This window comes from Cyprinodon tularosa, unplaced genomic scaffold (genome assembly GCF_016077235.1).
Source record: "Cyprinodon tularosa strain WSP-4 unplaced genomic scaffold, ASM1607723v1 ctg663, whole genome shotgun sequence".
Taxonomy (NCBI): Eukaryota; Metazoa; Chordata; class Actinopteri; order Cyprinodontiformes; family Cyprinodontidae; genus Cyprinodon; species Cyprinodon tularosa.
Window position 1 is genome coordinate 48,800 of NW_024039411.1, and position 24,266 is coordinate 73,065.

The 24,266-nt window shown below is 40.5% G+C and overlaps 1 protein-coding gene across 1 annotated transcript; it reads right to left on the minus strand.

The window, feature by feature from the left end:
- On the minus strand, positions 1-24,127 carry nup107 (nucleoporin 107). Its single transcript, XM_038267161.1, has 27 exons — positions 24,014-24,127; positions 21,777-21,856; positions 21,145-21,237; positions 20,957-21,051; positions 20,745-20,877; positions 20,551-20,654; positions 15,199-15,314; positions 15,076-15,124; positions 14,815-14,886; positions 12,025-12,113; positions 11,872-11,947; positions 11,667-11,780; positions 10,084-10,174; positions 8,659-8,738; positions 8,521-8,580; positions 8,295-8,440; positions 8,167-8,215; positions 8,010-8,079; positions 7,504-7,619; positions 7,180-7,369; positions 6,996-7,102; positions 4,363-4,465; positions 4,118-4,278; positions 3,893-4,018; positions 831-944; positions 543-710; positions 1-168 (listed from the first exon to the last, which is right to left on the minus strand). Exons 1-27 carry the CDS (start codon positions 24,019-24,021, stop codon positions 61-63), a joined length of 2,718 nt encoding a protein of 905 aa, XP_038123089.1. The 5' UTR covers positions 24,022-24,127; the 3' UTR covers positions 1-60.
- Positions 24,128-24,266: the final 139 nt, after the last annotated feature.

Consider the following 24,266-nt stretch of genomic DNA (forward strand, 5'->3'; position numbering starts at 1 on the left):
ATAAACATACCAGTTATTTAAACAATGTTTTCAATTTCTGTGCATTTAATTTCAATAAGATCACGGCTGTAGTTCGTAGCCCAGTGGGTCTAGTCCTTGATCCAGCAGCGCCAGGGACGACTCCCGCAACTTCTGAAGAAACCTTCTCAGCTCCTCCTTAGAGAAAACCTGCAAATAGACAATTTATTTGACCAATTTTGTCGTTTGAAGGAGCAGCAATCCCTGTCCCAGAGTGGAGCGCTGACATTAACAGGCAGCCAAAGGCAGGAAGCTGAAGCTCCCTTCACCTTTCTCAGGGTCACATTAAGAAAAGAACAGTTGGTAAAGAAAGCAGCTTCAGACTGCTGTGCTGAAGCTGGGCTGCATTTATATGGGAACACATGAGGTCGCTATGCTAAATGCCTATGCTTCCTATGCTTCCTACCTCCTTACATGCTGCCAGCCCTGTTTGTACCGCACTTATCATGGCGACCGCCGACACTCTTATGCTTTGGCTTATGTGTCGTACTGATTTGCCTAATTTGGATTAAGCCTCCTGTTACCTGGTAAAGTTTATGCTGGTCAGATGAGATTATGTCAGCGAGTCGCAGCGCCTCCTGGTGCCGGGAGGAGCTCTGCAGCACGCTGAGCAGAAGAAAGGTGAGGCGGGGGAGACACAGAGAGCGCAATGCTGCCATCTGGTGGCTCCGCTCTTCGTCTGGCTCAGACTCCTGCAAAAATATTTGGTTGCTCGTATTAGCTACCTCTGCACCGTTAAAGTAAAGCTCTATAAATAAATCATGCAGATTAAACCATAAACTTAAAGGGTATAAAACATCATGTTACAGAACCTCTCTGTTGTCGACCATCCATCCTCCATCTACAAACAGCAACACGTTGTAGATTCTCTCTTTCACATCTTCAGTCAGGACATCGAGGCGGCTCGACCAGGCAGCCATGGTGGCCTAAAATTAAAAAAAATAATTTTGACCCGACACTTCAATGGGCTTTTTTGGTAATATTTAATACTTTTTTAATCACAAATGCTAATTGCTATAACTTGATTAATCTTTATCCTGCTGTGAAAGTTTTCAAAAAACATGTTGGGACTAAAACCTTCAACTGTTTATAATCATAAAAGCAGCTGCTAGCAGTTTTCCTCAGAACCTGCTGCAGAGCTACACAACTACCTAAAACATTACAGGGTTTATACAGGAATGAGTAACTCTAATTTAATACTTTTAAATGCTGCAGCCATGTCCTCGATTTCCCAGCCACTTTGGATGAAATTAGCATTTTCCCCCATTCTCTAGCTTTTCTCAGCCTAAAGCTTCTTTTCCAAACATTCAGCTTTACGATCAACTGGAAACGGTTCCGTTCAAACGCGCAGAACCAGTTATATCTGATATATTTGACGACATTTTTAATCATTTTTATTTATTTATTTATTTTAAAGCATTTAAAATTCCACAATAATCACATTTAATGAATTTTAATGCAATTTAAGGCCTTAATTAAAAAAAATAATAATTTAATGACCCATGGAAACCCTGCATTAACATCTCCCAAAACCCTCATTGATGTTCTGGGTTTTATGTTCCCTTAAATGAGCCATTAATGGAGCTTTTGCTAACTTAATCAGTATGTCTTTTTTTTTCTCTCCAGATGAGATCTCCCGTTTTTTTTCTCCGTTGCTTTTCTGTCGATGCAGCTGGCCTCTCATATTGATCTGTCTTCTGATTCTGCTGGAGGTCTTTTTCTGTTAAAATATAGCTCATCCTTTTTGACTGTTGGCAAACTCTCGCTCTAGAGGAGGGATTGCTTCAAACATTAATTCCATTCGCATTTCTTGTAAAACTTGTAACCTAACTTGTAATTCTTTGTTTAATAATCCAGATTGAACTGAGCAGCATGTTGATGAGGCTAAATCAGACTGTAAATTAGGGGTGTAAATAATAATCGTTTTGTATCGGTGCATCGAGCCAACAGCCGACGATCCGATGCATCGATACGTCCGCAAGAGAATCGATTCATGTTTTTTTTCCTCCGGTCTATTTTTATCCATTTGCTCCTGGATGTAATTCTCCTCCCGTGCTGCGGTGGCGCTAAACCTATTTTGCCCTCCTACCTCGCTTCCTGGTTATACTCTTACAGCAGTGTGTTGCAGTGAGCTTGATGCAGACATTTTTGATTTATGCTCAATATTGAAGCGTGGTCTGCGCTACACGCTGTGGGTCTAGATACGGCCGAGGCGGTGAGGAAGTGGGGGCGAGTTTAGTCCGACGACGGAGGGACATGAGGGCCCAAAAGAGCGGAGATCCAGGTGGAAAAAGGGTCCCAGCGTTCTCGCGCACCTCGCTCTTCTAGCGGGTCAAACTTCACGAGTTGTTTTCCTCAATTTCTATCATAAAAACAAAACAAGCCGGCCTCCTGTCTGCGGTCAGCTGCAATTTAGGAGAGGAGCAGCGGAGCGTCTGTGGAGGGGGCGGGGCGTCTGGTGCCCAGGTATTGCATTGCATTGCACTGATTATGTGCAGTATTTTTTTATGCAACTTTTCTACTTCTGTTATTTGCTGTTGTTTCTCAAAAAGTATGCATAACAATATTACAGCTTTCATTGATTTATTTTAAACTTGAAACTTTGTTTAGCCTGTAAGGTCTAAAAAAAAAAAAAAAAAAAAAAAAAAAAAAAATTAATCGATTAATGGAATCGTATCGTGGTGTATTCTTGAGAATCAAAAATAATCGAATCGTTGGGTCAGGAAATCGATACTGAATCAAATCGCCATGATGGGTGTGATTTACGCCCCTACTGTAAATGCAGTAGCTGAACCATTTGGTAAAATTTAGAAAATGTTATCAAAGGCTATCAGAAAAAACCACAAAACCCAGGTCCTCAGAAATCGAAATATTGAGAAATAGCAGAACATATTTCTGAGGTTAAATATAAATAGTAAGTTGGGTGGAAGTTTTCACCCCCCGACGACCAAACTTTTAGCAGTTAAACAAGAAAAGTCAAAATAAGTAAATTAATTGTTGAAATAGAAGAAGCTGTCACCTGTACATGAAAAAATTTAATATTTAAAGAGGAGATAAACAAAGTTTAACTGTTTAATTTATTGTGAACACATTCTACTTTGCTATGAAGGAATAATAAAAAAAAAAAGGACCTTGAATGAGTTCAATTGATTTCAGTCACACCCCCTGCAATTACCCTCTCGCCCCAGTAGGGGGAGCACCACTCAGCTTGAGAACCACTGCAGTATTTCCAGCAAAAGGAGCCAATTATTGAGGCCATTGAAGTGAAAATACTTTTCAGAAGTCAGAAATTCCTGTTTAATGTCTTTTTTTATTGGTTTAATGTAATTTTCTAACCTTATTTCTACGTGTCGCAATACTTGGGTCACAATATGATATCACAGTATTGCAAAATCAACATATATTGTGGTATACTACCCAGCTAATATTCAATCAATATTAAATGTAGATGTAAAAAAAGCAAATGCAGTATATTTATTACGAGATGCTCATCGCAGTTTTTTGGTAGCCATGTTGTTTGGGGTTTGCGGCATTGCAGAAGTCGTGCATTGAAAAGACTGATAAATATGGAAAATTTTCTTGATATTTATGATAAACGTAATGAGTCGCACTGCTATGAACTGAGGTGTTTTGATTAATTTGGATGATCCGACTTTAGTTTGGGTTAAATTTTGTTCTAAATAGGTTGATCTGCTTTAATCCGTTTGTCTGAACCTTAGCGATGCGTCACTTTTTAGCAAATAATCACCTTTAAGTTCAGTGTTCAACTAACAATGCTTTGGGAATCAAGTCATTAATCTGTTTCTGTTTTTATCCTTTTTAATTCAGAGAACAATTAATGATCAGATATCAGGTAAAAGATCACCGTGTTTACCTGGTATTCCTTCTCTTTCATCTCATTAGCGACTCTCTCTGTGAATTTGGCCTCTGAAGCAAACGCTGGCTTCTGTGGTGCAGAGCTGCTGTGGCCGAACCAGTCAGTGAACGCCTCGTGGGCTTCCTATCAAGTCATCAACACACAGGTTTACATCATTTCGCTTTTTACAGCAAATTCAGAAAACAGAGCGCTGTAACGTCATCAAGTAAGAAGCCGACTGACCAGGTAAGCTCTGATGCACAGGTGCTCTCTGATGGCGTTCTCATCCTCTGCAGGTAGGGGAGCGGTCTGACCAATGCCCTTCCACTGCGAGTAAATCTCGCTCATTGAATCCTCTGGAACTTTGGAGAAAACCGCCTTCGCTGCATCATGTTTCTGCAGAGCTGAGATGTGGAGATCCAGGCGTCGTTTTTAGCCACATAGGCAGGAATGAAGGCTTAGGAAAGTCCTCAGTGGATAAAACTTACCCAAAAATCTCCTCATGATGGCGTTGGACTGCTTCAGGGCCTCAGATCGGTGGGATGGGTCAAACAGCAGCCAGTCGATGACGTCGATCTTTTTCTGGTCCTCCTATCAGACCAAATGGGTAAGAAAACAAAAACAATTTGCAGGCAAAACATAATAGTGACAAAGAGGGATAGAAATGAGAGGATAAAATGTTGAAGAAGCAATTTTTTTTTAAACATTGGACCTGTTTTTTTTATTCGTTTACTTTGTACATCACTGCCCCCTAGTGGAAGAGAATGCAAGGCTGGGAGAAAGGAAGCTATGAAAAAGCTTCAAAGGTTTCTTAGAAATCAGATTCTTCTAAAACGCTCTTTGATGCATCGTATCAGAAAAGGTTAGAAAAAACAAACAAACAAAAAAAAGTTTACATTGTCGCTTAAGGTGGTTTTTGGCTTTTTAAAAAAGGATTAATATGTAGATGGAGACACTTTTTAAATCAGCTGACAGTTAGCTTTTACCCAACATGTTATACACTTAAACACGGCTGGAAGCAACACATTCATTAAAACTTTAGAGTGCTAAATTGCAGCCTCTACTTACTGTGTATAACAGCAATGAGTGATGGTTATATGGATGACGACACCATGCTTTGCGTCATTTGCTTCACTTCAAACTTCAAATTTGCATTTCCTTTCTTTCCTTACTTTTTTGAAGTTCTCTTAAAATTCACATTTCACTTGATGGAAACGTGACCAGTAAAAGCAGGAAAAGGAGGTATGTTAGGATGCAGGAAAGGCAGGAATGAAACATTATGGCACAAGGAAGTAAGGAAGGAATGAGGTTAGGAAGGAAGGAGAAAAGGAAGGAAGTTGGAAGATGGTAAAACCTTAATGAAAATGTTTGATAGTAGAGCTGGGTGTTTTCGCCTAAATCAATTTGATTTTGATTAATTCAGTTCTAAATCAATTAATTTCGATTCGATCCGTTTTTACAATAATGAAAGTGGGTTAAACTGCGTTTCAAAACACTCATGTATTTTATTTTTTCCTGTCACATTAAACACAAAGTGTAAACGTGTAAATCAGACAGTTTAAACTTGAGATGTGAACAAAATTGTGTCATAAGTGCAAACTTGATTGTGACAAGTGAAAAAGTGAAGAATCACTTGGCCGAGCAGACGTGACACAGCAGACATGCTGCACCACCTGACAAAAATCAGACAAAATTGGTGTCAACGTTTGTGCAACAAAAATTTTAATTTAAACCGCTTTCATTTTAAAGATATAAAGAAATATTTCTAGAGGTCATCAAAGGTCAACCAGACCCCCACCTTATTCAAATTAGGGGTGGGTATTGCCAAAGGAGTCACGATTCGATTCGAATCAGGATTCACAGGCCACGATGCGATTCTATCACGATGCATCCCGATACTTGAATTATTGCGATGCATTGCAATATTTTCTCCTCCATGTTTTGTTTTTGAATGACTCGGCGCAGTAGAAATGCTTGTGACACAAGGCAGTGTGCATCAACACATCCGCAGCGACATCTACTGGACTGGAAGTTGTATAACACTTGTTTTTGGCTGATGTTCGCCAACCATTCATGCAATTTTATTTACTCATTTTTTTAAATTAATAATCGATACTTGGCGTCAAGAATCGATGCAGTAGATCATGAAAATTAGAATCACGATGCATCATCATTACGATTATTTTGCACACCCCTAATTCAAAACAGACGAAATGGGTATCAATTAACTCTGCTCCGTTTGTGCAGCAAAGATTGTCGTTTGTGCTGCTTTGGCTTTTAAGATATTTGTGAAAATGTAAAGGTCAAAAGGTCAACCAGCCCCCCCACCTTCTTCAAATTAGACAAAATTGGTGTCAAACGTTTGTGCAGCAAAAATTTTCGTTTGTACCGCTTTCATTTTAAAAGATATAAAGAGATGTTTCTAGAGGTCATCAAAGGTCAACCACCCGCCAACCCCCCACCCCCAGCCGCCACCCGATAGCGGCACAAACGAAAATATTTGCTGCACAAACGTAGCACAAACGTTTGACACTAATTTTGTCTGATTTGAAGAAGGTGGGGGGGCCACTTCACTCAGGTCACTGCACCATATGTGCAGCGTTGTCTGTAACAACTACAGGGTGTTTTCTGGTCCGCCTCCATTTGTTAACATCTTTAGCCGACCTGTTGGCCATATTTGCAGCTGTCTGGCTTGAAGTCATCTTGAGTGCATCTTTCCTGCTCATTTGATTGTGAACGTCACACGCATCACTATAAAAATAATCAATCTCATTCCCTAGACATCAAATTTGCAAAAATGTAAAGGAATCGATTTAAAATCGATTTTTTTTTACCCAGCCCTAATTGATATCAAACAAATAAACAAGTATAAAGGAAGAGAGATGTTTGTTTCTCCTGTTTCATCTTGTTGGCATCATGTGCAGCAGTTAGATCTAGTTTATTCTTCTCTATACCTGGTGAGAATCCAGTTCTCTTAGATTCATTAAAAGTTTAGTATGAAACTGATTCATTTAATCTATTACAGGTGTAGATTATTTGATTGTAGAGACAAATTAGACAAAGTAGCAACTTTCCAGCAAACATTTCCTTTATGAGAACAATGTACCAGTTTGGTTTTTACCTTTGTGGTTCCTGTCTCCAGTGTCTGGCTGTGGTGTGTGAAATCTGCATCGTCTCTCCCTCGTACCGTCTCCACCACCAGCTTGGTTATCGCAGAGACGTCCAGACCTGAACACAGATGGAGCCTTTAGATCCTCCTGATATAAACTACCATCTAGAATCCCACTGGCCTCTGAACCTCTCACCTGCTTCTGTGGCGAGATGCAGGCACTGAGGGCGGAGCTCTGGCTGGCTGACCGTCTCCAGGAAAGCGGCGTACTGAGTGGTGGCCAGCTCAGCGGGAAGCTGGCCCACGTAGCTCGCCACGAGGTGCGTCTGCTGGTCCCGGATCAGAAGTGAGATGTAAGCTTTCAGCATATCGACGCACACTTCCTCCTTCAGAAAAATAAAAAATATAAGAAAAAAAAAATAAAAGAAATGCACAATTTAATTAGTTCATTTTCAAGGTTGATTTTTCTTAATTGGTTTAACAAAAAAGAAAAAGAAAAAAAAAACCCCCTCAAACTTACCTTTAATGCCAAACCCAGAGAGCGGAAAAACAAGACCAGGTGAGTCATAAAACGCAGCAGATGGAAAGGGAGGGGCTTAGAGGCCATCAGCCAATCAGAAAACTCTTCCATTAGACCTGATTGACGGCAAAAGACAGAATGAGCGTTAAAAAAAATGCTAATTGGCTAAAATCAGCCATCAATGAATAAACTGACAGATGTAGTGTTTTTGTTTAGATTTTCTTTTTAGGATTAGATCTTTTTATTTTTTTATTTATTTTTTTAAGATTTAGCAAGTAACTAAACAGAAGAACTGATCGTGAAGGCGGCAGGTACCCGAGGCTCCGAGCCCTCAGGTACCCGAGGCTCCGGGCCCTCAGGTACCCGAGGCTCCGGGCCCTCAGGTACCCGAGGCTCCGGGCCCTCAGGTACCCGAGGCTCCGGGCCCTCAGGTACCCGAGGCTCCGAGCCCTCAGGTACCCAAAGCGCTCAGAAATCATACAGGAACTAAAAAATTTAATTTTTACCGTCCAGGTCGCCGAGAATCACAAACTTCTGGATGACGTGATGATGCTCTTTGATCTCGTCCAACACTCTCTGTCCCAAACACACAGACATTGGTTAGCAGTGAGCTCCGCCATGATCCCAACATTAACCCTTAAAATCCCTCATCAGGAAGCTCACCTTTGACTCTGATGCCTGAAGCTCCTCAAACACGTTCTCCATGGTCCAACTAGGAAGAGGAAAGGCGACAGTGTTATCAGAGACATGTCTCCCTCTGACTGTCAACTCCTTCAGCTCATCGGTCATACTTTGCCTCCAGATATTCCCGCGGTAGTGTCTCCAGCTCCTGGTGTGCCATGCCTGATGACGTGAGCTCCTTTTCAACCAGCGAGTCCACCATGACTTTGAAGTACGCCCACACGCAGTCCTCCCACGACTCGCACACGGCCAGGATCTGAAACCCACACAGACGGTTCAAACCAAGTCCTGAAGCAGCGAGTTAAAGCTGTGGATTAGACATGAAGAATAAATCACCGGTTTGATGTTTCCGCTCAGGCTGGCGTAGATCGCCCTCTCGTATCTGTTCAGCTGCTCCTAGAACGAAAGCTAAGAGTTTATATTTGATGTCTGCTTCATATCTGAGTCCCCAGGAGGTGGTGACTAAGAGCAGACCTCCTCAGCCATCCTCCAGCAGCAGGCTTTCCAGATCCCTCTGTGTGGATTTCCTTCAACAGGCTGCAGCTCAGAGCTTCCTGTCAGCAGAGAGACGGCATTGGTACTGCAACCATACATGCTGGAATGTTCTGGCAGGTTTGTGTTTTCTTTTCTTTTTTATTTCAAAAACAGAAACTGCGTGTGAAGACAGTTTTAGGAATGAAAAAACAAAAACTGATTTTGAGAATTTAGGAATCAAAATATACGTAATATGTTTATTCCTGTTTATTAAACTTAAAGATCAATAGAGTCCCTATGATTTTTTTTTACAATCCTAAAAATGCAGAGAACAAGTGAAATTTAAAAAATAAAAATAATATACATTTTATGAAAAACGAGTTGGTACCGCCATCAGCAGACAGCTAATGCATGAACACAGAATCAATAATTGTTTCTTTGATTAAAAGCACTTTATTTTGCAAATAAATTATGATTTTTTTTTTTGTTTCGTTAATAATTTAAACTTTCCAGAACAATCAAAAGCACATAACCACTTTAAGAATTGGGATTTAAATTCTAGCTGAATAAACTGTACCAACCTTCTCTGATAAATAATCTTGTTTTTATCTCATCTGTGCATCAAAAACACTTCTTTATTTCCTTAAAGTAACTTGCAGCTGAAACCTTGATCAAAGTGCTTCTACATCTATAAGCTGATCTTTATTTTCTACTTTCCTCTTGTCTATTTTAAAGCTCAGGTTATATAAACTAAATCTTATAATGGAGTCACAACCCGGTATTTTACAAACACTTTGAGGATATGCATTAGATTTGACTAGTCCGTATGCACGTTCATATGAATACAGCATTAGCATTAGCGGTTAGCAATGGTTCATTAATTACCTTAAGTTAAAAAGTTACACAAAAGAACTTAAAGATGATATTTTCTCCTCTGAGATCTTGTTTATATTTCCATGTAAGCCGCTTCTATCAGAGAAGGATGTTATTTTTTAAACCAAATCACATACACACAGAGTATGGATGTTTTTTTTGTCATTTCTAATTCCCATGGTCCCTGAATGCAACAGCTGGGAATAGGTTTTCAGCCCCCCAATACAAGACAAGTTCCAAAAAAAAAAAAAAAAAAAAAAAAAAACTAGTTTTGTCTTTTGGAAAAAAAAAATAGATATTTATTTTTCAGGTTCTATTTTTATCATGTTTTTTTATTATTTTTTTATTGAACTCTATGGCCCCAATTTGGCTCCATAAATCACTTCTATTGGTGAAAAAGGCTACGTTCACACTGAAGTTCGAGTCCAATTTTTCCCCCTGTGAAATCTGATTGTTTCCTGTTGCTGTTCACATTTCCATATATATGAGCCCTGGATATGATCTCCAGTGTGAACATCATTCATACAGCTTAAGTGTCCTGTGAGTTGCTACCTGAGGTCATGTTGGGATCATGGTAGAGCTTCCAGCCCTCCAGAGTTGCTGCTCTCCAGGCCTGACCGCAGCGTTTACACAGCCTCTGAGCCTAGAAACATGTAATATAGATGTGAAAAACACAATAATGGCTGAATCTTTAACTGCATGCCAGAATCTATGGTTTACTTTAAAGGTATAGTGGAGGATGTTCTTTTTCCGGGTTCATCAAAATCAGTGGTCCTCCTAATTGTCAATCATTGTGGTGATATGTTTACGTCAGGCCGTCCTACGTGCTGGTCCCCATTTTCACTTACGGGCGGCGAGTCTGACATGGTGGAAAAATTGCAAATCTTCTTTTTAAAAGCAAGCTTATATGAGCGATGCAAACAGCAACTATTAAACAAGGCGTGCACGATGAGAAATGTGCTTGTGCACGCTCTTGCACGTATTTAATAAGCGTTCCCACTCTCTTTCTTCAAGTGAAATTGCGGTGTAAGAGCCATATGATCAAATAAGAAATTACTAATGTGACAGCAGCACACAGCTTTGACACCTGGGTGGTGGGTGTGTCTAAGGTGGGCGTGAGTGTCACTAAGGTATGAATGGGAGTCATTCTGGCGCACTGAATTTGTATGAATGAGGAAGCGGGTGCGACGGTGGTGGTCGTAATTTCTGTTGACCGTGCTATATTGTCGCTTTATTTTTGGCATCATAGAATGGTTTAGCCTGGTCAGTATGTCAGTAAATGTCAAGTCTGGATTATGACGGCCAAATGGAATAAATTGATGATTGCAATTACAAGAAGCGGCTTGGAGTGTTTTGAAGCGGGCGTCTGACAGATCATGAAATCACCCTCTACAACACCGCTGGTCAGCCGCACAACTATCGTCAACAGAAACGACAATCGAACGAGCAGCTCATTGGAAAACAAGTCTGGATTCTTCACTTCTGTTTGGAACAGTTTGGAAGCGGTAATGGCGCACGCAGCGCAGCGTCATCATTTAATTGAATGAGATTCCTTCACTGCAGCTCAATCAAGTCCGCTGGAACTGAGGTATGGAAAAATACACACGCATTAAGTCGTTTGATCTGAAGAGGAATTGTTAAAGACAAACAATTGGAAATGGAGTCAGTTGGATCTAAATCAAGTTCCGTTGTAAGCGGTGAAGATGAAAAAAGACGATCAAAATTAACTGCTAAAGCATTACAAAATAAAATCGAGAAGCTTCAAAAGGATCTCAAAGCAAAAAAAAAAAATCAAGGAAATTTTGAGTGTTCAGTCTCATTGTGATGATTTAAAACTATTGCTTGAAAATGCAAATCAGCTGTATGAGTCTGTTATTCCACTGTTTCCTGCTGAAGAACAAGAAAGACAAAACACTTGGTTTTCAAGCTTGTGTAAATATAATTCTGAATTTATACAAGAAGTTGAAAATGGCTTTTAGGTGCAAAACAACTTAATGCAGCTCAAATGGGTGAAGAAGCTGATTTAAATCAGGCTCAACTGTCCAGGGTTGAACCTTTTCAAAAATTCACGAAAATCTTGCACCATACCTTTAAAAGTCACGTTTTAGTTTCTGACATGAAATCTGTTCCTCTACCTCATCAGTCATTCCCGCCCGGATCAGTGTGAAAAGGTTCTTCAGCAGTCGAGCGTCGTCCTCTCTATCCAGATCTGCCAGGGGGCGCTGCTGCCGGAGAGGAGCATCTGGATCCTGGAGCAGAGGAACGCCACCATTACTTGTTTGGGTTTCTGTTATTGTTCAGAGGTTGGAAAGAAGGTTTTTCTACAGGACCAAGCCTCACCAGCTCTGTGACAAGAGGAACCAGGAAGTTGGAGCCGCTTTTGCGCCTCATCTTCAGCGCGTGCAGCGTGTTCTCCCTGAAGTTTATATAAAAAAAAAAGTGTTTTTAAACATGCTGAGGTGAATTTCAATCTGAAGGATGAGAATAACTTACCAGCAAACATTTTTGGCATAGTATTCAATGTTATCAGAGAAATTTCCAATTTGATCCTTGGCGATGCTTTCTAGCCAATCAACAACCAGCTGCAAAAAAAAAACAATTTAGCTGCATTGTGGACTCCGTAATGTTGGAGAAACTCAACAACTCAACTTTACTTTCTAAAAGTCAACAAGCTTCATGCATCATCCAGGCTGGAAGAGCGACTCGCTTCGTCCAAGAATTAGAAACCGTTTCTTCTTGGAATAGACCAAGATTTAAGGATGTTTGAAGATTTATCAATACTAAAACTCACCAATCTAGGATTTTAGACTATACCTGCTGTATTTGTTTTGAAAACAAAACAATTAAAAAACAATGAGCACTAATTATATTTTGAGAAAAAGAGAACAAAGTAAATAAAAAGTGCAAATTATAAAACTAGATAAATAACTTTATAAATGGCTTGTTTGATCCATTTTAAAACCACTATGGATGTTTGTAGGTTTAACGTTTTGTTAAGATATCCACAGATAGTTGAAGTTGATGAATTGATGGTAGTCCTCCATTGATCTGCCCAGTTTGTCCAATCCACCAGCAAAGCTCACAGTGAAAGGGTCCCAAAGCATGATTATGTCACCACCATGCTTGTTGGTATTCCCTGGCTGTTTCTGAGCCCGTTATGTGTGAATGAGAGCTCCTCTGCTCCCCTCAGATGAAAGGGATATTGGTAACAAATAGGGGTGTAAATAATAATCGTTTTGTATCGATTAATCGATACGTCCGCAAGAGAATCGATTCATGTTTTTTTTTTCCTCCGGTCTATTTTTATCCATTTGCTCCTGGGCGTAATTCTATCTCCCGTGCTGCGATGGCGCTAAACCTATTTTGCCCTCCTACCTGGTTATACTCTTACAGCAGTGTGTTGCAGTGAGCTTGATGCAGACATTTTTGATTTATGCTCAATATTGAAGCGTGGTCTGTGCTACACGCTGTGGGTCTAAATACGGCCGAGGCGGCGAGGAAGTGGGGGCGAGTTTAGTCCGACGACGGAGGGACATGAGGGCCAAAAAGAGCGGAGATCCAGGTGGAAAAAGGGTCCCAGCGTTCTCGCGCACCTCGCTCTTCTAGCGGCTCAAACTTCACGAGTTGTTTTCCTCAATTTCGGTTATAAAACCAAAACAAGCCGGCCTCCTGTCTGCGGCGCTGTCTGCGGTCAGCTACAATCTGGGAGAGGAGCAGCGGAGCGTCTGTGGAGGGGGCGGGACGTCTGGAGCCGAGGTATTGCATTGCACTCATTGCACTGATATTGTGCAGTATTTTTTGATGAAAGGCCTTGCAGAATCTATACCCCAGGGGTGGTATTATTTTTCAGTGAATGAGGTTTTAATAGGAATAAGTGGAGTGCAACTTTTCTACTTCTGTTATTTTCTGTAGATTCTCAAAAAAAAAAAGCATAACGATTAGGGATGCACGATATTGGGATTTTGGCCGATATCCGATGTGCCGATATTTTAAAACTCATGTAGCCGATAACCGATATCGATACCGATGTTAAAGCTGGACAAAAATAAGTAGTCATTGAAAATAGCAGTTTTGTTATCCATTTCTGACACTTTGAAAAATAATATACTCAAATATATTTTCATATGCTGATATCAAATAGATTTTTAAAAACGCGGCATCGATCTATTTTACTTTCAAAATCTTGTGAAATTTCATCGTTCCGTTACAAACTCTCGTGATATTTTGCAAATCCTTGTGAGATTTTGTTAGTAAAATAGATCGATACCGCGTCAATATATCAACATATAAAAATATGGCAACATTTGGTGAATTTTCAGGGGATTTCGTAACATAACGATGACATATAGCAATATTTCATTAGTAAAAGAGATTGATATGGTGTTTTTAAATGGCAATATATCAGCATATGAAGATATTGGGATATTTTAATGGATCAATATTTTTTCCCTCTTCTTTAGAAGTTTTTAAGTTTGTAAAAAAGAAGTTTTTGAGGAAGAAGAAGAAGTAGTATTTATTTTTTTTGTAGACTTTAGAAACTCAGAAGCTGATCAAATATCGGGTTAAATATCGGTGGGGTGGCCGATGTCCGATATTCAGTTTTAAGGCCGATACCGATAGGAGGCCGATTATATCGTGCATCCCTAATAACGATATTACAGCTTTCATTGATTTATTTCAAATTTGAAACATTGTCTAGCCTGTAAGGTGTATAAAAAAAAAAAAGAACCATTTAGTCGACTCGTAACGTGGTGTATTCTTGAGTATCTAAAATAATCGATTCGTTGGGTCAGAAAATCGATACTGAGTCGAATCGCCATGATGGGTGTGATTTACACCCCTAGTAACAAATGAAGCCAGCTCTGCATGACATTGGACCTGCTTGGACATCTTAACAAGCTAAGCACCGATGCAGCCATTTACGGTGCCATCTAGGTTCCCTGTCCTACATGAAATTAATGTCTTCTGGAGAAAGATTAGATGTATATTTTAAGTCTAAATGAGGCTATCGAACCTACTGACACTGAACCAGTTGAGACGCATGGTGGTGGAAGCATCATTCTGTGGCGTTCTTTCAATGTCAGGGGTATTGGTGAACAAAAGGTAGACAAACAAACGGTTTAAACTTTTCAACCAGGTCAGTTATGTTGCCTGAGATGTGAGAAAAGTTCATTTCAATGACTGAAGATCTCAGATCCAGACTGTTTGGATTTATTTAATAAAAAAATACTTCTTACATCTAAATATCTTCTTAAGTGAAACCACTACAGGTCTGCATGTTACCTGGCTCTGTCGGATGATGGCATCTCGCTGGAAAAGCTGCTCAACGACGACCTTCTCACTCTCACTGGGAACCTTCAGGTAAAGCAACCACAGGTTTACAGGACTGCCACACTGATATAAAAATAATTTATTATGGAAGTCTTAAATCATGACTAATTTCTTCATCTTTCCTACTAAGCAGTCAGGCGTTCTTCAAATCTATTCCTGAAAGGACTGCCTTCAACTTAAGCCTAATTTTTCAGTCTCAAATGATCGACTCACCACGATGTCTGTCATCATGTCCTCTTCTAACGCCAACTGGACCCGATCTCTGCAGAGACAGTCAGGTTAATTTAAAAAACAGCCAGGAAGAGAGAAATGCATCTCGGTAAGCCGGATGGATACCTGTAGAGAGACGAGATGAGCCTCCAGGTGCAGTTCTCCTGCTGCAGCAGCCAGCGGACACTCGCTGTTTTACTGTTCTGACCCGCTCTCAGCACCAGAGACTGCAGCACATTCACCTTTAACACAGGCACAGCAGACGTTCTCTTAGGCTATGTTCCGATTTTTTTGTAAAATCCGATTTTTGTTGCGTTGCCATTCATATTTCCAAATATATGAGACTTGTATGTGATCTCCTGTGTGAACTCCAGTCAGATTTGCTCCGCATATCCATCTGGGAACCTTCCGTTGAAGTAATTTTGGGAAGGGGCGAAAATACTGGTTAGCTGATTGGCCTATGTTGGTGATAGACGGGCCAAATAAACCAATCAGATCAACGAAGCATATGACGTACTAACAGAGCGACGACGAAGAGGAGCCAATTGATAGATCAAACTCTTGCTGAAACCAGTCGGGAGAAGAGCAAAAACATCTTTTCCTCTGAGAAAAGCCTCCAGAGCAGTGTTTTGCTCTTCTTTCAGTGAAGAAATACTCTGTAATTCCCATAAAACTTGCTCGATAGCCACGCTAACGCTAGCTTCATCGACTGAAGCCGCCATGTTCTTTAGACTGAACTGTCGCGCTTCTCGTTGCGTCACACCTCAACCCGCCTCAAAGCCAACGCTGATTGGACGTTCGTTTGGTGAACGGCTCCAAATTTTCTTTAACGGAGAATCTCCAGACTGATTAGCGAGTGAAACCTTGAAAGCTCGCGAGATCAGGATGGTCTCACCAGGCTAATCATCATCTGCCATTGTTGTTATTTCTCTCGCAAGCAAGACGCAGAATAGTGACCTTTGTCGGGTATTAATGGCGTTCAGGTCGGATGAATGCGACCTGGCCGTTCAGACACCGGTCGCATTTGGAAAGATAAGATTCGTATCGGATTCAGGCACAGATAGCCAAGTGGCCTGGGTCGGGTTGGAAAAAAAATCAAATCTGTGTTGTTTAGACTGCCATGAAAAGATCAGATCCAAGTAGCTTACGGGCCGAAAAATCGGATTTGGGTCACTTCAGGCTGCAGTGTGAACGTAGCCTGACCCCCAGATTCCACATACTCCGTCAGCGCTCCGCTGACGGACGTTGTGCGGAGCGCTTGTCTTTCATGGAAATCAATGAGAGCTGTTCCACATCCACCGCTACTCCTCCGCACGTCTCCGTCCACGTACGTCTTCTCCGTCCGTCACCGACAAAATACGGAGCCGAGCTATTTTTTGCTGACTAGAAATTATAGCACAAATAGTATATATTCCCAAAAAAACTAACACCGTTTATTTAAAAGATTGGATGTAAACTATTGGTTATTCACCAACCAGGAAGCAGATTTCTCATCTCCATCAAAATATTTATTTTATACCACTCAAAAGAAACTTCTTAATGCAGGAATGGATAAAGAGATGCTGAGTTTGGGAGTAATGAACAAACAAAGTTCATTTTAAAAAAAAAAGCAGTTTTGAATGATCCTAGTTATCCCCGTTACAAAAATCTACAACAAAAAAATATTTGGGCAGAAACTGAATATATGCTGAAAGCTGATGGGATTTTTTTAATATGTCATACAGGAATGAGTGACTCTAATTTAATGCTATTTTAATGCTATTAGAAATTATTTTAATGCCATCAACAAGAACCATGAACACAAGTTATTAGTGTACATGAAATATGAAGGAGCTGCAAGCACAGTTCCATGACTCCTGTATGTATGTAAATATAAATATTTTTTAAAATATACAGGTGCTGGTCATAAAATTAGAATATCATGAAAAAGTAGATTGATTTCAGTAATTCCATTTAAAAAGTGAAACTTGTATATTATATTCATACATTACATACAAACTCATATATTTCAGATGTTTATTTTGTTTAATTTTGATGATTATAAATGACAACAAATGAAAATCTCAAATTCATCATATCAGAAAATTAGAATATTACTGAAGACCAATAAAAACAAAGGATTTATAGAAATGTTGGCCAACTGAAAAGTATGAACATGAAAAGTATGAGCATGTACAGCACTCAGTATTTAGTTGGGCCTCCTTTGGCCAGTATTACTGCAGCAATGCGGCGTGGCATGGAGTCGATCAGTCTGTGGCACTGCTCAGGTGTTATGATAGCCCAGGTTGCTCTAATAGTGGCTTTTAGCTCTTCTGAATTGTTGGGTCTGGTGTATTGCATCTTCTTCTTCACAATACCCCATAGATTTTCTATGGGGTTAAGGTCAGGAGAGTTTGCTGGCCAATTAAGAACAGGGATACCATGGTCCTTCAACTAGGTACTGGTAGCTTTGGCACTGTGTGCAGGTGCCAAGTCCTGTTGGGAAATGAAATCTGCATCTCCAAAAAGTTGGTCAGCTGCAGGAAGCATGAAGTGCTCTAAAACTTCCTGGTATGTGGCTGCGTTGACCCTGGACCTCAGAAAACACAATGGACCAACACCAGCAGATGACATGGCACCCCAAACCATCACTGACTGTGGAAACTTTACACTGGACTTCAAGCAACGTGGATGAAGTGCCTCTCTTCTTTTCCTCCAGACTCTGGGACCTTGATTTCCAAAGGAAATGCAAAATTTACTTTCATCAGAGAACATGACTTTGGACCACTCACCAGCAGTCCAGTCCTGTTTCTCTTTAGACGCTTCTGACGCTGTCTGTGGTTCAAGAGTGGCTTGACACAAGGAATGCGACAGCAGAAACCCATGTCTTTCATACGTCTGTGTGTGGTGGTTCTTGAAGCACTCACTCCAGCTGCAGTCCACTCTTTGTGAATCTCCCCCACATTTTTGAAGGGGTTTTGTTTCACAATCCTCTCCAGGGTGCGGTTATCTCTCTTGCTTGTACACTTTTTTTCGACCACATCTTTTCCTTCCCTTCGCCTCTCTATTAATGTGCTTGGACACTGAGCTCTGTGAACAGCCAGCCTCTTTAGCGATGACCTTTTGTGTCTTGCCCTCCTTGTGCAAGGTGTCGATGGTCGTCTTTTGGACAACTGTCAAGTCAGCAGTCTTCCCCATGATTGTGTAGCCTATAGAACTAGACTGAAAGACCATTTAAAGGCTTTTGCAGGTGGTTTGAGTTAATTAGCTGATTAGAGTGTGGCACCAGGGGCCATCAATTTTGAACCTTTTCACAATATTCTAATTTTCTGACATGATGAATTTGAGATTTTCATTTGTTGTCATTTGTAATCATCAAAATTAAACAAAATAAACATCTGAAATATATGAGTTTGTATGTAATGTATGAATATAATATACAAGTTTCACTTTTTAAATGGAATTACTGAAATCAATCTACTTTTTCATGATATTCTAATTTTATGACCAGCACCTGTATACACTATATTGCCAAAAGTATTTGCTCACCCATCCAAATTATTGGAATCAGGTGTTCCAATCACTTCCATGGCCACAGGTGTATAAATTCAAGCACCTAGGCATGCAGACTGTTTTTACAAACATTTGTGAAAGAATGGGTCGCTCTCAGGAGCTCAGTGAATTCCAGCGTGGAACTGTGATAGGATGCCACCTGTGCAACAAATCCAGTCGTGAAATTTCCTCGCTCCTAAATATTCCACAGTCAACTGTCAGCTGTATTATAAGAAAATGGAAGTGTTTGGGAACGACAGCAACTCAGCCACGAAGTGGTAGGCCACGTAAACTGACGGAGCGGGGTCAGCGGATGCTGAAGCGCATAGTGCGAAGAGGTCGCCAACTTTCTGCAGAGTCAATCACTACAGACCTCCAAACTTCATGTGGCCTTCAGATTAGCTCAAGAACAGTGCGCAGAGAGCTTCATGGAATGGGTTTCCATGGTCGAGCAGCTGCATCCAAGCCATACATCACCAAGTGCAATGCAAAGCGTCGGATGCGGTGGTGTAAAGCACGCCGCCACTGGACTCTAGAGCAGTGGAGACGCGTTCCCTGGAGTGACGAATCGCGCTTCTCCATCTGGCAATCTGATGGACGGGTCTGGGTTTGGCGGTTGCCAGGAGAACGGTACTTGTCTGACTGCATTGTGCCAAGTTTAAAGTTTGGTGGAGGGGGGATTATGGTGTGGGGTTGTTTTTCAGGAGCTGGGCTTGGCCCCTTAGTTCCAGTGAAAGGAACTCTGAATGCTTCAGCATACCAAGACATTTTGGACAATTCCATGCTCCCAACTTTGTGGGAACAGTTTGGAGCTGGCCCCTTCCTCTTCCAACATGACTGTGCACCAGTGCACAAAGCAAGGTCCATAAAGACATGGATGACAGAGTCTGGTGTGGATGAACTTGACTGGCCTGCACAGAGTCCTGACCTCAACCCGATAGAACACCTTTGGGATGAATTAGAGCGGAGACTGAGAGCCAGGCCTTCTCGTCCAACATCAGTGTGCGACCTCACAAATGCGCTTCTGGAAGAATGGTCAAAAATTCCCATAAACACACTCCTAAACCTTGTGGACAGCCTTCCCAGAAGAGTTGAAGCTGTTCTAGCTGCAAAGGGTGGACCGACGTCATATTGAACCCTATGGATTAGGAACGGGATGTCACTTAAGCTCATATGTGAGTCAAGGCAGGTGAGCAAATACTTTTGGCAATATAGTGTATATATATTTTTTTTTTCTAGCTTTTTCTCCGCCTCAAGCTTCCTTTCCGAACATATGGCTTTATGATCAGTTCCACGCAAATTAATCGCGATAGAATATATCTGACGAAATTGTTTTTCTAAACATTTTTTAATAAAGAACTATAAATGCCACAATAAACATATTTAATTAATTTTAGTGCCAATTAAGGCCTTAATTTTAAAAAAAATTAATGAATTGTAATTATTTTTAACGATCCACGGAAACCCTGGATCATTTCCGCATGTTTTGCTGCTTTGAATTTAATCATCTGGCGCATGCCCTCTACCATCTCCAAGGAACTCAGAGCGGAGCGACGGGAGCCACAGTGGAGGCTGTAGGCTTTGCTTTGAGCAGCCGGTCTGGAGCGCAGCGGGCGAAGTGGAGCGCAGCGGAGTATGTGGGATTTCGGGGTTAGAGGCTCATTTGATTCATGCAAACATGTCTAGAATTATGTGATTATGTTTATTTAAAGATAATAGATGAAACAAGCGATCATCCTTGAAAAATGTCTCATTACCTTTAAAAAGTAGAAAAATCTTGTTTCTTTTAGAAAAAAAAAAACTCAGATCGATGACACAAAGATTTAAGTCTTTGTTTTACAACCAGAACCAGATATTTCAATATGTGTTTAGGTTAATGACTTGCAGAAATCGAAAGATTTTTTTTCAAATTAAAATCACAATCAGAGTGAGAACAAGAAGACCTACTTTCTCCTGGCAGATGTTCTGATAATCCCCCAGCAGCTCAAACACAGCGGAGGAAGAGTGTTTTAAAAAGGAGGCCAGGAATTCTGGGAAAAGACTTGCAGCCGCTGAGAGGATCAAAGAGTTTGGTGTAAAAAAAAATAAATTGCTCATCTCCAACAAACACAGCTGGCGGTAAAACGTTTGGTTTCACTCACCTGCCTCCCCGGGGTCGTCCTCCTTCAGCAGCGCTGAGCTCAGGTTCGCCTCGTCGTCTAAGAAGAAGCTGCTGTCGTCCAGTCCGACGGCGGGGGAAGTGATGCTGTTGGTCCAGGCGCTGTCCTCCAAATTCTACACAGGGGTCATTTTAGATCAGTTAATAAACCCAAATAAAAAACGACGGCTTTCGACGGCGTGTTAAGTCTCTCACCGCGCTGCTGAGTGCATTTCTGGGCGTGTGCGCGTATCGAGGCGTCCGAGATCCGGGAGCAAAAATGGAGGAGACGTCTAGAACTCTGGGGGTGACTTAGGAGACAGAAAGGCAGGAAAAAACTTGGGGTTTGATCAAATAAGGAGAAATTTCAGGATTAAATCACCAGGATTTAATCTGACCCTCACCAGCCTGTCTGAACAGGGATGCGGGGGTGTTTCTCTGCAGCGAGCGGGCCGGCGTCAACGAGGGAACGACGGGGCTGCTGCCTGGTGACGGGACTGAGCAGCAGAGTTAAGAAAACAACAACCTTCATGCCGTAGATCAGTAGAAATAAAGCTGTTTAGGTGCAAACTTTAATTTATCCAACAAAAATTTAACTTCAAACTGACAGCAGCATGATAAGCTAACTACTTATTTTACAACAGCTTCAAAATGAAGATTTTTAGTGATATCAGCGGAAACTTACATTCAGTAGCAGCAAGTAAAATCCTGATTAGTGCATCTCTACTAAAGGCAACAACACTAATATAATGGCTTTTCTCTTATGTGGTGCAAAGCTAGAAAGATAAACAGCATTTTTAGCACTTAAAGCATTTTGTCAAATGTAACACTTCATGTTTAATATTTCATCAAAGGAAGAAAACCCCTGATCAGGTAATTAGACATCTGTGTCATTTCATGCAACTGAAACAAAAAGCAGCAACATTAAAAATCAAGACTTGATATCATCTTATTTAAAACACGTTCAGGTTATATCTTTCAGACTGAGTGATAGCAACATCTAGAATGCACAAACAGCAGTATTTGTTAAGGATACAGGCCACCTTCTTCCTCCTGCGGGCGGCGACCGTCACCTCCCCATCAAGGACCACCGGAGACCGCAACTCATCCTGAGCCCTTCAGGACCCCAAAGCACACAGGCTAAGATATCCTCGAAACCATCGTCTCTATCTTTAATACATTCATTCTTATTCGATTATTATTACTTTACGTTAGAAGGGAAAAATAAAAGGAAAAAAAGTATGTGTTTGGAGGCTCAAAAGATTATTAAGTTAAAAGATTTGAGGCAATATAAAATCCTAAGACGGTTGTCCCATTTAAGCGGCTTCACTGCACGATATTCCCAAACTGTTATGACTGTTGCAGGTGTAGTTGTTTTTGTTGTTTACTCATTTCCATCCGGGTTTGGATGCGACACACTGCAAAAATGATCTGAAATTAAGTAAAAATGTCTTAAATCCAGGCTATTTACCCTTAATTTGAGCAGGTAAATAAGATAGTTTGCCAATGGAATAAGCATTTTTACACTTAACATAAGTCAATTAGATAATATGCACTTGAAATAAGACAATGCAATTGATTTTTCTTATTTCAAATGTAAATTGTCTTGTTTCATTGGCAAAGTGTCTCATTTACCTCCTCAAATCAGGATAAAATGCACTTATTTTAAGAAAAAATGACTCATTTAGGTTTATATTTTTTGCAGTGAAGGACGAGCCACATCAGTGATCACTTTTTATCGTTTGTTTACATGAGGAAAAGAGGTAATTTACTGGATAACCATAAAGTCAGCAATGTTTCCAATGTTTGTGCAGCCAATCACATGATAAACTTTTCCGCATTAAAATGCAGCTTTTTAATTAATCTCACATAGTATTCTAAGCAACAAAGAAACCAAATTGTACATTTTAATCACACGTCAGCCTTGATTATATTTATCAACAATAAAAACATTCAATTTAACCTCTGTATATAATATATCTCTTAAGTCAGTTTTGGTTTTGATTACTGAGGTAAATTGACTTTGTAATAACATCTATAGATTCCACTCTATGTCTTATTCCCAACCTGGATAGTGGCTAAACATAAGGACAATGAATGTCCCCAACATACTGTACAGGAACTGGTGTCCTTAATTGATATTCTTTACAAACATCCACAAAATAATCATGCATGATGTCCGTCCGTCCATCCATTCATCCATCTATCCATTTTCTAACAAGCTTAGTCCCAATTGGGGTTGCAAGGGGTGCTGGTGTCTATCTCCAGCTGTCTTAGGGCGAGAGGCGGGGTCCACCATGGACAGGTCGCCAGTCCATTGAAGGGCAACACAGAGACAAACAACCGTTCACACACACACTCACACCTAAGGAGGATTTAGAGAAGCCAATTAACCTAACAGTCTTGTTTTTGAACTGTGGGAGGAAGCCGGAGTACCGGGAGAGAACCCACGCATGCTCAGGGAGAACATGCAAACTCCATGCAGAAAGATCACAGGCCGGGAGTCGAACCCAGAACATCATGCATGATGTCACAGAATATATTGCCAACTGAATACTGGACATATCTCCACTGTAAATGCAGCCACGTCTGATTCAAAATAAATGAGGTAATGTTGTTTGTTAAAAAAAGGCTTCCATCCAAACAAATACAGGGTGCCAGGAGCAGCCTTTGTTATTTTATACAAAATATAACAATCCTACTTAGGTCTGTGTGGATCAACCTCCATTAACACTGCTTTAACGTGTTATAAAGCATCTTTTATGTACTGGGCGCCGGTTGCTTCAGCAACTGCCCAATTACACAGTAGCTCTACTCTTACAGCAATATCACCAGTGAAGATACCTTGCAATTTCGGTAATTTAGATGAACAACATCGGTCTAAATTCAATTCATATTCCAATGTAATAAAATATATAATATCAGTGCCTAAAAGAAATGTAGTTAAGTCGAAACTCAAATTATATAACTATTTGTAGATAAACGTTACTGGTTTTTATTAATAGCAGAGTTTAGTCTTACATTCGTCGTTTCCCTTACTAATGCGAATTATAATAACTTTCTATTTCTAACAGGTAACAGTTTAAATGAAGAATGTCAACAGAAATTAGCGTGTTAGCATTAGCATTCATAATAAGGGGCAGGGTTAGCATTGTTAGCATCATTAGCTCCCCCAGAATTAAACTACAGAGTGAGAAAATAAAAGAGATGAAAGTATAGAACGCAACAAAGTAGAGCTTAAACACTGTTTCAATAAATAAAGGCATAGTTTACCAGTCCATTTTGGAAAACCTGCCAGTTCCCGCTTCACGAGGTTTGGCAGGGATACTTCTTCTCTTTCAGAAACTCCGTAGATTAAAACCCTTCACGACTTCTACCGCCCCCTGCCGTATGCTGTTATATCGCATCCTAGAGAAGTTCAGCAGATATATTTTTCATTTTTCTCATTTCAAAATGTCTCTGTGGGATACAGAAAATTCATAAGATAGAAATGCATTTGGTAGCAAATAATCTTAACTTTTATAAA